The following is a 16,794-nucleotide window of genomic DNA, read 5'->3' as shown; positions in this document are numbered from 1 at the left end:
TAGAAACGAAGAGGGCATCGATAGAATCGATATGGGCATTGAAGGCATTGGTGGAATGGACATGGGTGTTGAAGGCATCGGGGAATGGACACAGCCGCCGATGGAATGGATGAAATTGACATGGCATAGACATGAGTGTCAATGGCATCGATATGGCATCGACATGGTGTCAACATGGGTGTCGATGGAATTGACATGGGCATCGATGGCATTGACGGCGTCAATGGCATCAACATGGGTATCGATGGAGTTGACATGGGCATCGATGGTGTTGACATGGGCATCGATGGTATCAATGTGGGCATCGATGGCATCGATGGAGTTGACGTGGGCATTGAAGGTATTGATGGAATCGACGAGGGCATCGATGGCATCGACATGGACATCGATGGCATCAACCTGGTATTGATGGAATCGACGAGGGCATCGATGGCATTGACATGGACATTAATGGAATCGACCTGAGCATCGATGGCATCAACATGGACAACGATGGCATCGACCTGGGCATCGATGGCCCCAACCTGAGTATCAATGGAACCGACCCAGGTGTTGAAGGCATCGATGGAGATGACCCAGGCATCAATGGAATTGACCCATGCATCGATGGCACTGATGGCACCGAAGTGAGCATCGATGGCATCAATGGAATCGGTGTGGGTATCGATGGAATTCAAGGAGAAATTACTGCCATGGATGTGAACATCGATGGCACTGAAAAAATCAATGCAGGGATCGATGCATTGATAGACCGAAGGGGGGGGCATCGATGGGATTGATAGAGGCAGGAAGGCATGGATGGAGGTACTGACGGTATTGATGGGGGCATCGACTGCGCAAAGGTACCGAGGGAATCGATGGAGGCATGGATTAGACAGCGGCCCTGGCGGCAACAGTAACCATGGATGTCCCTATCCCACTAGCCCTAATAACCCGGTGGAAGGTCGCAGGAGGACACTCCCAAGCTTTGTGGGGCTAACTAAGGATGAAAACATAGGCCGAGGGAAGACAACAATTCAGTTGGTAGGCCGGGGAAACTGTTAGTGAGGTGACAGGAACCGACCGAAAAACAGGGCATAGTACTCACTGAGCGTCGATTAAATGTACGCGAAGGGAGACCCGTGTAGGGAAAAATTATTTTCGAAGTAAAACTTCAAGTGTTTGCGTGAGGAAAAGTTGTGAGAAATTTCTCACAGAGCTCCTGAAGTGATGCTAACTGCAGCTCGCAAAAAAAGAGACTGAAGGGAGACCCCTGTGGACACAGGGATCATGGCATGCTGGGCATGCTCAGTGCACTCAGTGTGCCAGTCAAAGCTTTTTAGAAACTTTGACAGAAAGTTTTCCATGATAGGGCTCCATCAGTGACGTCACCCATATGTGAGGACTATCATCCTGCTTGTCCTGGGATAATGCCCGCAATAAGAAAAAGGGGTGTGTTTATGGTAATTTTAGAAGCACCATGTGCTATCATATCAGTTCACATAAGTAGTATCATTGGAGTGCAGTAAAGTTTTCACACCCCACAACATGCGAGAGAGAGAGAAAGAGACTATTTATAAGGTTGTCATAGTGTTTAACTATTTATCAGCCCGATACAGTAAAGTCCGTGGGAGAGCGGACGAACGCCCGCTCTCCCGGCGCGCGCACCAGCCCCTCGCCGGTGCGAGCGATCCAGTATTTAAATGAGGCGACGCGGTGCAAACGAGGAAAAGGAGACGCTAGGGACACTAGCGCGTCCCTAGCGCCTCCTTTTGGCCTGGAGCAGCAGCTGTCAGCGGGTTTGACAGCCGACGCTCAATTTTGCCGGCGTCGGTTCTCGAGCCCGCTGACAGCCACGGGCTCGGAAACCGGACGCCGGCAAAATTGAGCGTCCGGTTTTCGGCCCGACAGCCGCGGGCCGAATTCAAAATTTTTTTTTTTTTTTTTTACTTTTTTTACTTTTGGGGACCTCCGACTTAATATCACTATGATATTAAGTTGGAGGGTGCACAGAAAAGCAGTTTTTACTGCTTTTCTGTGCACTTCCCTGGCGCCGGAAGAAATTAGCGCCGACCTTTGGGCGGCGCTAATTTCTTAGAGTAAAATGTGCGGCTTGGCTGCACATTTTACTTACTGGATCGCTCGGGCATACCTAATAGGGCCATCAACATGCATTTGCATGTTGAGGGCGCTATTTGGTGCCGCGGGTGGGCCGCGTGTTTTCCTCCCCTTACTGAATAAGGGGTAAGGGAAAACACGCGTCCAGAGCAGGGTGACAGTGCGCTCCGACGGAGCACACTTTACTGTATCGACCTGTATGTCTCTGTAGAAGGGCCAGGTAATAATTCGCAGTGAGGTGTTGGTGGTATTTTAGGATTTAGGGGCCAGTTTTAGATGCAGAGTGAGACATACAAACAACACAGTACACCGAGGTGAAGATCTGATGTCATTGGGAGTGAGGAAAGTCTCAAAAAGATGAGATTTCTACGATGTTCACTCGCCCTAGCTTGATGGACTCAAGCATTGGAAGCATTTGATGAGGGCAGAAGGCTGGAGGTATGAGCAACGGGACCCGTGGACCACCGAACACAACAAACATCAAATAACAGAAACCAATTTAGATTCATGTGACCATGTTAATATTTTGAGGAAAGAAAATAGATAATTACTGCTTTAGCCTTATCTATATTCATTTCTGAAGACTAAATGCATACTTGTTTTGTGTAAATGCTAAAATATCTTTTAGTTGTTTTCTCAAAATGAAATGGTTTAAGAATTGATACTCACTTATTTTCATAAATACAAAAATGAAAGCAACAATGGCAGGAATACCAATACCAAATACTATTGCCAGGATCTGTAAAACTTTCCCATATTTTGTGGAAGCTGCAAAACAGAATATGTTATTTTATTTACTGCATTTCTTTAACATATGCTTCATATTAGTCAGTTGACAATTTACATTCTGCATTAAAAATTTTAGTGTCAAAATTGTCTTTTTATTGGGTAAATTGCTTGATGTACTGAACAAAACTGCTGCAGTCTCATGAGGGTACCGTTAGTCCTTTGATAATATCCTTCCTTTTCTACCATCTTATCTGCTCTGTAATATGTGTAACCTCTGGGTTGATAATCCTGGATAAAGTCCCAGGACCCACTCCTCAAATACAGTCTCTTATAGTTAAGCCTTCCTATGTGGTTAATTCATCTAAGTGTCCATCTAAGTGAGGGTGGGGGGCGGGGAAAAGAATAATCTTCTAGGTTCTCTGTATTGCATTTTCTCAAATCCCAAATTAAAGTTAATTGTAAACAGCACTGATGATCGCTAAGCAGCAAACACAGCAGCAATAATCACGCTGGAAGTATTGGGTGGTTTCCAACATAACTTTTACTGATAACTTTTGTAGTTGATGTAAAAGTTCTTTACAGCTTTTGTCATTTCAAAATATTAATTCTTGAATAAACCTGTGACCTTTTTCTCCTTCAATCAGTTTATATTGTTGAATAGCTTCTAATTCCAATTTCTAAATCCAGTTTCTTCTCTTTTCCAATTTGGGCAGTTGGTAAACTCCCTTCCTAAGGATAGGGAATAGTCTTTTTAGTCAATTTGATCATACTCCATAGTCAAAGTTCCAATTTCTCCTACCTCTTCTTTCTTTCTCTTCTCTTGTGTTGTGATATCTGATGGGTACCTGTTTTACTCCTCCTGTTATTTCATTGAGCTACATACATTTTTTTAAAATACAGTTTTATGTTCCCCTTTTTTGCAGTTTTTTTTAGCACTTCAAAGTGGATTACATTCGGGTACTGTAGGTATTTCCCTATCTTCAGTGGGCTTACAATCTAAGGGGTAGATTTTAAAAGATGTGCGCGCACGTGGTTATACACGCATGCAGGGCTCAACACAATGTGGGCGGCATGAACTTTACAAAGTTCGCGCATATACGCAAACTATGCAAAATATGCCCGTGCGCCCGCAAATGCGAGGGTGAGACCTCCCACTCCTTCAGTGAGTGCAAAATGGCTGGCAGGGGGAGGCAGGCAAATTTTAACACCAGGGACATAGCTCTGCTTGCATCACTGTTGGACGCACTACTCCTGCCTAAGGAGGGCCTGGCGGGAGGTGCAGGCCTGATTTAATCAGAAGGCCTCACACCCATGTGGAGTAAGTTGACACTTAACAGTTAATTAATCTACTGCAGATGGGGGCACTGTGGGAGTGTGAAGGTCAGGTTAGGCCTGGGTGGAGGAAAGTGAGTGAGAAACAGAGTGTTATAGTATAGCGTTTTGGATGGAGAGTGTAATGTAAACCCCAAAGATTATTTGCATTGCTTATTTGCTACATGAGTATTGAACCTCAGTATCATGGTTCTTCGTGGTAGCAAAATGTTGGTATAGCACTTATTGTTACATACCAGTATGCAAGTCCTATTAGCACCTACAGAGTACACTCATGGTACTCTTTCCATTTTTTTCCAATAGATAGAGGACCTGAAGAAGAAGGCCCAGTGGCTGTGCCTAAAGAAGAGGTAGTTGGAGTGGCTACGAGCAGAGTGGGCTGGGTCTGTGGTAAGTGATCCTTCCATGCTAATGGAATGTTCTTACATGATTTTCCACATGAATGTCCTGTTTATTCTGACCTCTCCTTTTGTTTGAAAATGCAGCAGAACCTGAACAGGACCAGGAAAGGCCAGGCCCAGCTCCGGCACCAGAACCACCAGCAGCTGCTCCAGGGGGCGAGCCAGATTCTTCCCCCACCCCCATGGGCCATGGGTGTTCTCATCCGGCGGTCCTGATCATCCTCCCTTGTCCCTGCCTCCCTAACTCCCCAGGGGTTTTTCTTTTCTGTAAATAGTTTTGCTCCCTAGTTCTCCCATTCCCATCCTTTTTTTTTTGTAAAAAAAATGTTGTTCTTTAAAAATACCACATATTTTAGAAAAAAATTACAATAAATTGTTTTACAGTTTACCACAGGTGTGTTTATTTTACATGAGGGAAGAGTGGTTGAAGGGAGGGTGGTAATGGATGGAAGGGGAGGGGTCATGGAAGGGGGAAGGGGGGTCATGAATGGAAGGGAGGGTCAATGGGGAAGGGGGGATGTAATAGATGGGTAGGGGGTCATGGATGGAAGGCTGGCTCGAGGAAGGGGGAAGGGGAGCATGGATGGAAGGGTGGGTGATGGAAGGGGCATGGGGGCTCATGGAAGGGGGGATGGTATAGATGGGAGGGTGATGTCAGGGGGTGTGGGTGAAGCAAGGGTGGGTGAAGGGGAGTATAGTAATAATCAATAACATGCACAAAGAAAAAGAGGCTGGTTTCTTTGATGGTAACACTTCAATAAATCTTCCAGTGGTCAAGGAGGAACAACCAGCTGACAAGCCAAGGCGGTGTGGCACAGTCAGCATCACCAGCTTTGCAATGAAGATCGGCAGCACTGTCACTAGCTACACATACAGCTGTGATGTCCAACTACATGGATATGAAACACATATAGGAAACCCCTCGATTATCCCACAGTACAACTGACTCCCTCACAGGCTTTCTGCTTCGGATATATTTTAAAAAATTTTTACTTTGAGTTTTTGCCTCTATGGCCAACTTCTTTTCAAATTCACTTTTAGCCTGTCTTATAACTTGTCATTTAACTTACCAATATTTATGCTTTTTCCTATTTTTTCAGTTGGATCCAATTTTTGAAGGAAGATCTTTCGGCTAAAATAGCCTCTTTCACTAGACTTTTTAAGCATATCAGCAATCATTTGGCCTTCCTTCCACCTTTCTTTATGCTTGGAATAAATCTGGACTACACTTCTAAGTTGTTGTTTTTTTTTAACAATGTCCATGCCTGTTGTACACTGAACTTCTGCAACTGCACCTCTCAGTTTTTTTCTGTTTTTTTCATTTTATCAAAGTTTCCCTTTTGAAATTTTAGCTCTAGAGCTGTAAATGTATTTATTTATTTTGACATTTTATATATTGTTGTTCCATGTAATGGTCACAACGGTTTACAAAAATAACATTTATAACTCAAATCAGCAAATAAGAAAAGGTTATAGAGATATTCATAAACAGGCATTAACATCTATCAAATGAAGTGTTCCAATATATATTCACTAAAGATCTATGTTATATGGCATGTAGTATAAAGATAAATTAAAATAAATTTCACATATTAGTCTATATGTTGAGTTTTTATAATTTCTCATTTAATTTGTTTCTCATGCATCAATTATTAACTCTTGCCCTTCTTGTTATTGTAGATCTCTACTTTCTGATGTTTTAAGTTAGGTTGTATGCATTTTTGAATAGCTATGTTTTTAGCTCACATTTAAATCTCTTTCTATCTGGTTTCAAATGTAACATCTCAGGTAGGGAGTTCCAAAGTTTTGGATGTTCTATGGAAAACACACGTCAGATGTGAACTCATATTGTGGGGGCAGTCAGAAGTCCTTTATTTTAAGATCTTATTGTTTGCTACGGCATGTATGGTTATAATGTCATGCCTGTCATATCGGTATTACTCAAATGGATGATTTTAAATATTAATGTTAATATCTTAAAATAGATTTGGGATTGTACTGGTAGCCAGTGTAGTGAAATCAGCGAGGGAGTGATATGATCAAATTTCCTAGTTCCTAACAAAAGTCTTGCTGGGGAATTTTGTAGTATTTGCAATGATTTCAGAGGCATGCGGGAAGACTGAGAAATAAGGAGCTACAGTAGTCTAGGTTTCAGAAAATTAGTTTGCAATACAGTTCAGAAGTCTTCAAAAGTTAATAAAAGTTTCAACTGATGTAATATACACAAATTGGCATAACCTATACTAATTTATTTATTGATGTGCATTTTCATAGTAATGTTCTCATCTAGTTGGACACCTAAATCACGTACTTGATCTGAGGAGGTAATTTGATAATTACTCAGGTCTAGAGTTGGTGGTTTAGCTATTGAAGAGCTTCTACTTAACCAAATTGTTTCAATCTTATTAGAGTTTAGTGTTAGTTTTACTTGTAATAATTCCTGCTGTATGGCTTTCATATAGTTTGAAAGTGTTGTTTCAGTATTTTCAAGTGATTTGGAGAATGGAATGTATAACTGTATGTCAGTGTACAGGTAAAATGTAGTTCCTAAATCCACCAGTAATTTACACAGTGGGAGCATTTAAATATTGAATAGTGTTGCTGAGAGTGCTGAACCTTGGTGGACACCTGTATCAATATGGAAGGTATCAGATATGTGATTGCCCAATTTGACATGGAATGCTCTATTCGACAGAAAGGAAGAAAACCATTTGAGAACACTTCCTTCGATCCCAATGTTGCTCAGCTGATGGCACAACAGGGTATGGTCCACAGTATCAAAGGCGGCTTTTAGGTCAATTAGCACAAGAAAATAAGATTCATCCGCATCAAACCCTCATAAGACATTGTACTTAGGGTCTCATTTTCTAAAGTATCGCAGGCCTGCGATACTTTAGGAAATGAGGGGCGGGGGGCCGAAACGTGGGGGCGGGCCTGCGCTAGCCGGAAGCGATCGCACTGTCGCGTTGCGATAGCTGCCAGTTTTGCACCCAATAGCGCCACCATAGGAGGTATAGCTATTGGGAGCGAAATAGGACACAAAAAGATCCTTACCTTTCCGTCATCCGCGGCGGCTTCGCAGAGTCGGCCCCGGTGACGTCCCGACTCCTCCTCTTCCGGGGCCAACTCTGCCCCCATTTTGGTATCGCACGCGAAAAGGGACATTTTGCGTGCGAAACGGCCCTTATCGCATGCGATACGTGTAGAAAATAAGGCCCTTAATGAGAGGAGTAATGTCTCAGTTGAACAATATTTCCTAAATCCAAATTGATTTGGGAAGAGAATATCTTGGTCTTCCAAATGATTTACAAGTTGGGATATTACTGCTTTTTCTTTCTTTTTTTTTTCTTTAAACTTTATTTATTTGAAAATTCAATTTCCACATGAATTTACAGAAAAGCATACATGAAGAAATAAAGAAAATACAACATAACAAACCTCAAATTACTTATGCAATTGCCCACATTTTGGGGAACATTAGTTTAGAAAAAGCAAAATTGCTTACCTTGTAATAGGTGTTATCCCAGGACAGCAGGATGTAGTCCTCACATATGGGTGACATCAGTAATGGAGCCCTTATACGGAAAAACTTCTCTCAAAGTTTCTATGAAACTTTTGACTGGCACCAGAGTGCCTACTGAGCATGCCCAGCATGCCATGATATTCCCTGCCACAGGGGTCTCCCTTCAGTCTGTTTTGTAGCAATTAGCGTTAGCCAAAAATAAATTAATAAAACGGATCGGACCCAACACCGCGGGGTGGCAGGTGGGTTTCGTGAGGACTACATCCTGCTTGTCCTGGGATAACACCTATTACAAGGTAAGCAATTTTGCTTTATCCCAGCACAAGCAGGATGCTAGTCCTCACATATGGGTGATTAGCAAGCTAGAGGCTGAGTCATTTTGTAGTGAAGCAACGGTCAAGTATTGCTGTTGAAATGAATCAGCCGAAGATCACAGCAGGTTGGATGTAGAAGGAGTTGGGGTTACACTGGAAACAAGTTATTTAAGACAGATTGTTCATATGCTGAATCTTGTCTTCCTGCTTTGTCTAAACAATAGTGAGCTGCAAAGGTGTGAAGAGAACTCCATGTTGCTGCTTTACAAAAGTCAAGAATAGGTACAGAGCGAAGGTGTGCTACTGAGGTTGACATCGCTCTGACTGAATGTGCTTTTACTCGCCCTTGAAGAGTAAGGCCTGCTTTTTCATAACAAAACTGTATGCAATCTGCTAGCCAGTTTGACAAAGTATGTTTACCCACTGCTTTACCTGGTTTGTTTGGATCATAAGATACAAATAGTTGACTGGATTTCCTTTGGACTGTAGTGCGGTTTAAGTAGAAGGATAGTGCATGTTTACAGTCCAAGGTATGTAAGGCTCTTTCTCCCTGGTGAGAGTGAGGCCTTGGAAAGAATGTTGGTAAAATTATAGATTGGTTTAGGTGGAATTCCATGACTACTTTTGGAAGGAATTTAGGATGAGTACGGAGGGCCACCCTGTCATGTAGGAACTTTGTAAAAGGTTCGTATGTGACAAGTGCTTGTAGTTCACTGACTCTTCTAGCTGATGTAATGGCTATGAGGAATACAGTTTTCCATGTAAGATATTTAAGGTCACAGGTATCTATGGGTTCGAATGGAGAACACATGAGCCTGGATAATACTACGGTTTAGGTCCCATTGTATGCTTGGGGAATGAACTGGAGGTTTAAGGTGAGTTAAATCTTTCATAAATTTACTGAGAGGCTGTGTAGAGATAGGTGTGTCTCCCAGCTTGTTATGGTAAGCTGAGATTGCACTCAAATGTACTCTTACAGATGAAGTCCTAAGACCAGAGTCTGAAAGATGGTATAGGTAGTCTAGTAGTGAGGTAGTGGGGCAAGTGAAAGGATCTATAGAGTTCTGAGTGCACCACAAAGTAAACCGTTTCCATTTATAGGAATAATTCTTTCTAGTGGAAGGTTTACGTGAAGCTATCAGCACTTGAGATATAGTGGTTGGAAGGTTGAGTGGTTGTAAGATCAAGCTTTCAACATCCATGCTGTCAGGGATAGGGATTGAAGGTTGGGATAGCGCAACCGACCCTGATCTTGAGTTATGAGATTGGGAGCTACTCCCAGGCGAATTGGATCCCTGACTGAGAGGTCTAGCAGTGTGGGAAACCATACCTGCCGAGGCCAGTAGGGGGCTATGAGTATCATGGTCCCTTTGTCCTGTTGTAGCTTCACTAGAGTTTTGGTTATGAGTGGTAGTAGTTCAGTTGGGATGCAAAGAGATCTATTGTTGGTTGACCCCAGCGTTGGAAGATCTTGGTTGCTATCGTTGGATCCAAGGACCACTCGTGAGGTTGGAACTGACGACTGAGGCGATCGGCTATTATGTTGCGGATGCCTGCCAGGTAAGTGGCTCGTAGAAGAATTGAGTGTGCTAGGGCCCAGTCCGAAATCTGAGCTGCTTCTTGGCAAAGGAGGTAAGAACCTGTTCCTCCTTGTTTGTTGATGTACCACATGGCTACTGTGTTGTCTGTCTGAATCAGCACAGTCTTGTGTGAAAGGCAGTCCTTAAACGCATGTAGCGCATAACGTATAGCTCGAAGCTCTAGGAAGTTTATTTGAAAAGAGGCTTCGGTTTTTGTCCACATCCCTTGGGTCTTCAGATGACCAATGTGTGCTCCCCAGCCTAAGGTGGATGTATCTGTAGTTAGTGTCACTTGCGGAATTGGATGCTGAAAAGGCAGACCTTTGAGCAAGTTGTTCATTGATGTCCACCAGAGGAGGGAGGAACGCAGTTCCTGCGTTATCTGAATGCGAGTGGACAATGGTTGAATGGCTTGAATCCACTGAGTTTTGAGTGTCCATTGCAGTAGTCGCATGGTCAGTCTGGCCATGGGAGTGACGTGAACTGTGGAGGCCATGTGTCCGAGTAGGGTGAGGCACTGATGAGCTGTAACTTGGAACTGATTTCGAAGAGAGTGTGCCAGGAGAACGAGTGTTTGAGCACGGTCTCTTGGAAGAAAAGCTTTTGCTATGATGGCGTTTAAATCTGCACCGATGAATTGTAGTAGGTGAGATGGTGTGCAATGGGATTTCTGGTAGTTGATGAGAAATCCCAAGGAGTGAAGCAAGTGGACTGTGAGCTTGAGGGAATTGAGAGCTCCTTCTTGTGTCTGACTCCTGATGAGCCAATTGTCTAGATAAGGGAATGCATGCACCTTTTGTTTGTGAAGATGTGCCACCGCTACTGCCAGACACTTTGTGAACACTCGAGGTGCTGAGGCTAGGCCGAATAGGAGCACCCGGTACTGAAAATGTTGTCCTTCGACCAAAAATCGCAAGTACTGGCGATAAGGAAGAAAGATGGGAATGTGAGCATAGGCGTCTTGAAGATCCAGAGAGCAGAGCCAAGCCCCTCGTTGAAGGAGAGGTAGCATGGTGCCTAACGATACCATCCTGAATTTCTCTTTTTTGAGAAATTTGTTGAGATTTCTGAGATCTAGGATGGGACGAAGGCCTCCGGTTTTCTTTGGAATGAGGAAATAGCGGGAGTAGAATCCTCTGCCCTGCTGAGGCCTGGGAACTGGTTCTATGGCCCTGGCTCTCAGAAGGGTGGATAATTCTGTTTGTAGAATTTTGGAATGGTGGTTCACTGTCGAAGATGAGATTGGTGGAGTTTCTTTTGGTACAGTGAGAAAGTCCAATCGGTAACCCTGAGCTGTAATGGATAGTACCCATTGGTCTGTGGTTATGGAGGTCCAGGTGTGATAGAAAAAGGCTACCCGACCTCCTACTGGCAGGTGTGGAAGTGGATTGGTGGATTGGCTGCTGCTCTCTGATTTTCTTTCAAAATCCCGACGTTGATGCAGTCTGAGGAGGAGGTTGAGGCCTGGCAGGCCTTTGCCTAACCTGAGGTCGCTGAGCTGGGCGAGATGGTCTTGCTCGGTTTGATGGGGGATAGTAGCGGCGTTGGCGGTAGTAAGGATGCCTTATATCCCTTCTAGTCTCCTGGCCAGGGGTTGTGTCTCCTGAGGCAGTAATGAGTTGTTTAAGTGTCTCAGTGTGGTCTTTAATAGTTGCAACCGCTTCCTTAACCTTGTCGCCAAACAGGTTATCCCCCAAACAGAGTAGGTCGGCAAGTCTCTCCTGTACTTCTGGTCGGAGATCAGATGCCTTAAGCCAGGCCCATCTACGAGCAGAAAGACGTGATGCAGTTTCAAAACTGTCGTAAGTCGCCCTAACTTCATGTTTGCCTGCCTCTAGGCCTTTATGCACCAGTTGATGAAAGGGTTCCTGATATTGATCTCTGCTTCAATGGCAAGGGAGAAAGACCGATACTTCACGCATATCCAGCATAGCTCTCTACTTCAACGGCAGGGGAGAAAGCAAAATTACTTACCTTGTAATAGGTGTTATCCCAGGACAGCAGGGTGTAGTCCTCACAGAACCCACCCGCCACCCCGCGGAGTTGGGTCACATTTCTTTTTATTATTTTATTTTTGCTAAAGCTTATTGCTACATACGAGACTAGAGTGAGACCCCTGTGGCAGAGAATATCATGGCATGCTGGGCATGCTCAGTGGCCTCACAGTGCCAGTCAAAAGTTTCTAGAAACTTTGACAGAAGTTTTTCTCCCAATAGGGCTCCGTCAGTGACGTCACCCATATGTGAGGACTAGCATCCTGCTTGTCCTGGGATAAAGACTGATACTTCACGCATATCCAGCATAGCTCTCTGCTTCAATGGCAGGGGAGAAAGACCGATACTTCACGCATATCCAGCATAGCTCTCAGCTTCAACGGCAGGGGAAATGAAGAAAAGTGGATCTATATACAGACAACAACCAACAAGGACTGAATTACATAGTCTGGGTAAACAAATAAGCATGGGTGTAGCTTGCTTATTGTGTCGGTTACTACCCCTAACTAATTAAGCTAGATATTTCACTTAGATGCAGTTCCAACACTGCTCTCTACATTAATGGTGGGGGTGGAAGGGAAATAGAACCATAAGATTACTAAGAGCCAAAAGAAACAGATAAGTATGAGAAAAAAAAAGTGTGAAGCTTGCTGGGCAGACTGGATGGGCCGTTTGATCTTCTTCTGCCATCATTTCTATGTTTCTATGTTTCTATGGAAGAAACAACCCCATTGGGGAAATGTTTTTTGAAACAAAAAAATACCTTAATAATAAAAATTCCACAAAAAAGGTTTCAACTTTCTCATGTCTCAAATTAAAGGGTAAATATCCAGAACCATGTGTTTTATTGCAGGTGTATGGACTTGGCTGTGACCAGACTGGATTAAAGAACTAGTTTGACTATTGATAATACTAATTGATTTATATTTTCTCATTTCTCTGTCTTTTTACCCTTTTTATTTATTGGAGTTTTAAGATATGTGGAAGCCAAAGTAAAAGAAAGCTGAAGACATGATGGAAGCAACTAAGATACAGAGTTTAAAGTGATAGTCCCAGTGAAGTTGAGAAGATTTTAAGTACAATGAGTTAAGTATCCAGTGTAGTGATATTTTATTGTGCACCTCTTAGTCACAGGTGTGATGGAGTGGAGTATTTACCATTACAGCATGTATGGTTTTCTATGGAAATGAAATTCTTTGCTTTAATGTATGTGAAGAACATCTGCTACAATAAAGTGAATTGGTGGGTTTTCTTTATATTTAAGAGAGGAGTGTTTCCACTGAATGGCCGCAATGTGAAATAGTCTGGTTCCTGGGGTGATGAGATTTGTGTTTCAGGTGAAGAAATATCCTGAAGATTTAAGTTGGAGTGAGTCTGTTTTCAAAAAAGAGGAGGATTATTTGTCTAATATGTTTTGTTCCTTTTCAGGTTACAGTTTGGACAAATGTGATATGTGTATATGTTCTTAAACCAAAGGATGGCGAGAGAATCCTTATGTAAGTGAATTGTGGCAGAATCCATAACCTAGCAGTGAGAGTGCTTTGTAAAAATAAAAGTTTTAAGTGTACCATGATTTATTGAATGGCAATCTGGGTTTAAATTGTGCCATTGATATGTGTGGTGATCATTGTACAGAGTGATTTGTAATGTTTGGAGGACGATATGGGGTAAACCTTTTCCTTATAGAAACTGACAAGAGTCCTGGATGTATATGGATGTGACATGCTGGGACCTGTTAATACATTTTGGGGTTCACTGACACAGGGAGAATGTGTAAAGTTATTCAATCTGTATATTCATAACCAAAGGTTTAAAATGTGGAGTTTGAGAGTTAGTGTAGACTTTGTAAAACAACCACGTTTTTAGATCTTTTTTGAAAGTTTTGAGGTTAGGTTGGGTTCTCAAATCTTTTGGGAGGGAGTTCCATATTTTAGGGCAGGCATTATTATTATTATTATTATTATTCAATCATCTGCTCAAACTATCAGTAAAGAAGTTGGAAACCACCATTCTTCTCCTGGGTGTTCATTGGATGCAAAGACAGTGTAAATTGGCAGTGCTGTGAACCAAAGGACGGAGACAGGGCTTGATTGCAAAGAAGCAGAGTATAAGAGCTATTGTTTGTCCCCACAAATGGGAACGTAACCTCTAGAACTGTTCATGGAGCAAGGGAGAGGTATACAGAGACTGTGGAGGTGTTTTAAGCAGAAAGGGTCCATTCTTTATTTATTCTATGTGCCCCTGGGTGCCAAGTAAATGATCCATCGCACCCAGGGGTTATACCCCTATTTCCCTAGTCCCTCTTTCACATACCTCATGTCACCAGCCCTGTTCACAAAACGTAACACCCTTGTTCCTATTTCACACCTTTTATCCCCCACCCTGTTTCATATCCCAATTTTCCCCAGTACTTCTTTAACATGTAAGGGAGTCCCAAATTTGTCTCTTACTAGTGTAGCATTAGTGTCCCCACAAACACTATATAAGGGATGATGTCAGAGGAGGAGTGATTTGTAATTGGGAGATTTCAGCAATTTAACAAAACTGCTGTGCTTTTGAGGTATGATGATCTTTTTCTGGGGTGCTTCTCTTAACAGAGAAGAGTTATTGTTTGGTTTCTCTTTCCTGTCCTGTCCTAAGAGGGTGATTGGAGCCCAAAGTCAGGGTATTCAGGCCTCTAGGAATAGGTCACCATGACCTATTTATACAGCTATTTTCGTGTATAGCTGTACAAACACATGGCTGTACAAGAAGATGGCTCTTTTACAGCACTCAGACTGATGCCATTTTGATATCACTTTAGCATCAGTCTTAGGGCCTGGCACAACAAGGGCAGAAAAGACTGGGGATCATTTCTACTTCTTTCTCATATTGGGAAAGGCCAAGACCCCATATAAGAGATAAGTGGGAGCGAGGGACATCCCTGATCCAAAGTGATTGCTCTGGGGAGATGTCGAAGGGGCCCAGGGAAGTCCTTGCTGGGTTTGGTTCCACTCAGCTGGGTAGCCAAGTCCTGGTGAGGGATGGGCCTTGACTCGGCCCAGCCAGATGGGCCACAGCCCGGGAGTGGTAGCAGTGTACTTAAAAAAAAAAAAAAAAAAGAGCAAGTATGCATGCTATTTGCTGAAATGAAAAACACCTGAAAATGGAAATGGACCATTTTAGTTCAGATTACCTACTCATTTAAAAACGAATGCACATCCCTACCCTGTGATGATTTCATGAGAACCAGGTAATTCCATAAGAAGGAGCATATTTTGTTGCCATGGAATTATGGGCGACCAAGGAACCTGCATATACCCTACAAAATTGCTTATTTTTTCCTGCAAAATACATCAACTGTACTATTTTCATTAATGACACTTTCACAGCAAAAATACCTTCCTACCTCCATTGTCTTCTTCTTTTTCTTTTTCTTTTTCTTCTTCTTCTTCTTCTTCTTCTTCTTCTTTTTCAGGAGGATAAACATAGCTTATGAATGAGCCATTAACCAAAGGTCCACTGTCAAGACTTCCTCCATATCCTGGATTAACACAGTCTGGAGGAGCCCACTCCTTATTGCAATGGCAGTTTTTCATATTGTTGCACACCTGCATAATAAAAATGTAGATTTACAGCATTTGAATGCAATAATAAATATTATAAGAAACTATAAATATTATTAAGAGCTAGCTTTCAGAATAAAAATTTATGCTGTAGAGAAAAGTATACAGAAGCTGCAAACAAGAAATGATAGATATTATACTTAGCATATTTTTGCCAGTTCTTAAGATTTCACAACTTAGGTTTATACTTATGAGGCTTGAGTTTCACTGTTCCTTACACATATAAAATCCTATTTTCTACATGTAAATCACCTTTGAAAATCAACTTGGGGGCTATGTAGGTTAAAGTACATGTGAAACCTGATTTCAGGCATACTTTTGCTTGCAGTTGAAGTAGGCATCGCAGGGGTCAGAATTGATGTGGGGAAAAGGTTTACATGCATAATTTCCATAATTGTTTGAAAAGATGCAGGTAAATATACATATATATGTTAGACCTGCTCAGGATCAGGTGTACCATGTGCACCCTTGTCCATGTACATACTTGGTGAATCTGCAGTTTTTCAAAGTGGACTTACGCGCATAAGTCTGCTCTAAAAATCTGGGCTAAACTCTGCGGGAGTACAAGTATGTTTATATTATTGAGACATTTAATATTGAGGAGCTTAAATGGAGGTTTCTTTAGATAAGTACAGCATGGAATGTTCTCCTGGAATATGTGGTAAAAATAAGAACAGTAATGGAATTCAAAAGGGTGTGGGATAAACATGGATCATCCCAAGAGGCTAAGGATGGAAATGAAGAAATGGGGTAAACTGTGTTAACTTTAGGTGTAACATTTCTGCATGTGTCTAACTTGCATGGAGAGGCAGTTACCACACTTAACAAAAGGCATTGGGGTAACTTCTTTGGAGTGACAGTTACTACCCTTAACAGAAGGCATAAGGGTAACCTGCATGGAGTGGCAGTTATTAGAGATGTGAATCGTGTGATCGATCGTCTTAACGATCGATTTCGGCTGGGGGGGGGAGGGAATCGGATCGTCGCGGTTTTGTTTTTTTAAATATCGTGTAAATCGTAAATCGGGGGAGGGCGTGAAAACCGGCACACTAAACTAAAACATCCCTAAAACCCACCCCGACCCTTTAAAATAAATCCCCCACCCTCCCGAACCCCCCCAAAATGTCTTAAATTACCTGGGGTCCAGTGGGGGGGTCCCGTTGTGATCTTCCACTCTCGGGCCACGGGTGCGTTGACAGAAATGGCGCCGGCGCTACCT

At 42.7% G+C, this 16,794-nt stretch overlaps 1 protein-coding gene across 1 annotated transcript in view; it reads right to left on the bottom strand.

Moving 5' to 3' along the window:
- Window positions 1-2,668: 2,668 nt before the first annotated feature.
- Window positions 2,669-16,794, bottom strand: part of LOC115092433 (disintegrin and metalloproteinase domain-containing protein 1-like) — a 71,375-nt gene continuing 57,249 nt past the window's right edge. Inside the window, exons 3-4 of the mRNA XM_029603266.1 lie at window positions 15,359-15,560; window positions 2,669-2,865 (exon numbers count right to left, since the gene is read on the bottom strand). Of these exons, the coding sequence (XP_029459126.1) occupies window positions 2,669-2,865; window positions 15,359-15,560 (399 nt within the window). The remainder of the gene's footprint in view (window positions 2,866-15,358; window positions 15,561-16,794) is intronic.

Source organism: Rhinatrema bivittatum, chromosome 5, assembly GCF_901001135.1.
Source record: "Rhinatrema bivittatum chromosome 5, aRhiBiv1.1, whole genome shotgun sequence".
Taxonomy (NCBI): domain Eukaryota; kingdom Metazoa; phylum Chordata; class Amphibia; order Gymnophiona; family Rhinatrematidae; genus Rhinatrema; species Rhinatrema bivittatum.
Note: the sequence above shows the minus strand (reverse complement) of the source record. Positions and strands in the feature narration are given on the sequence as shown.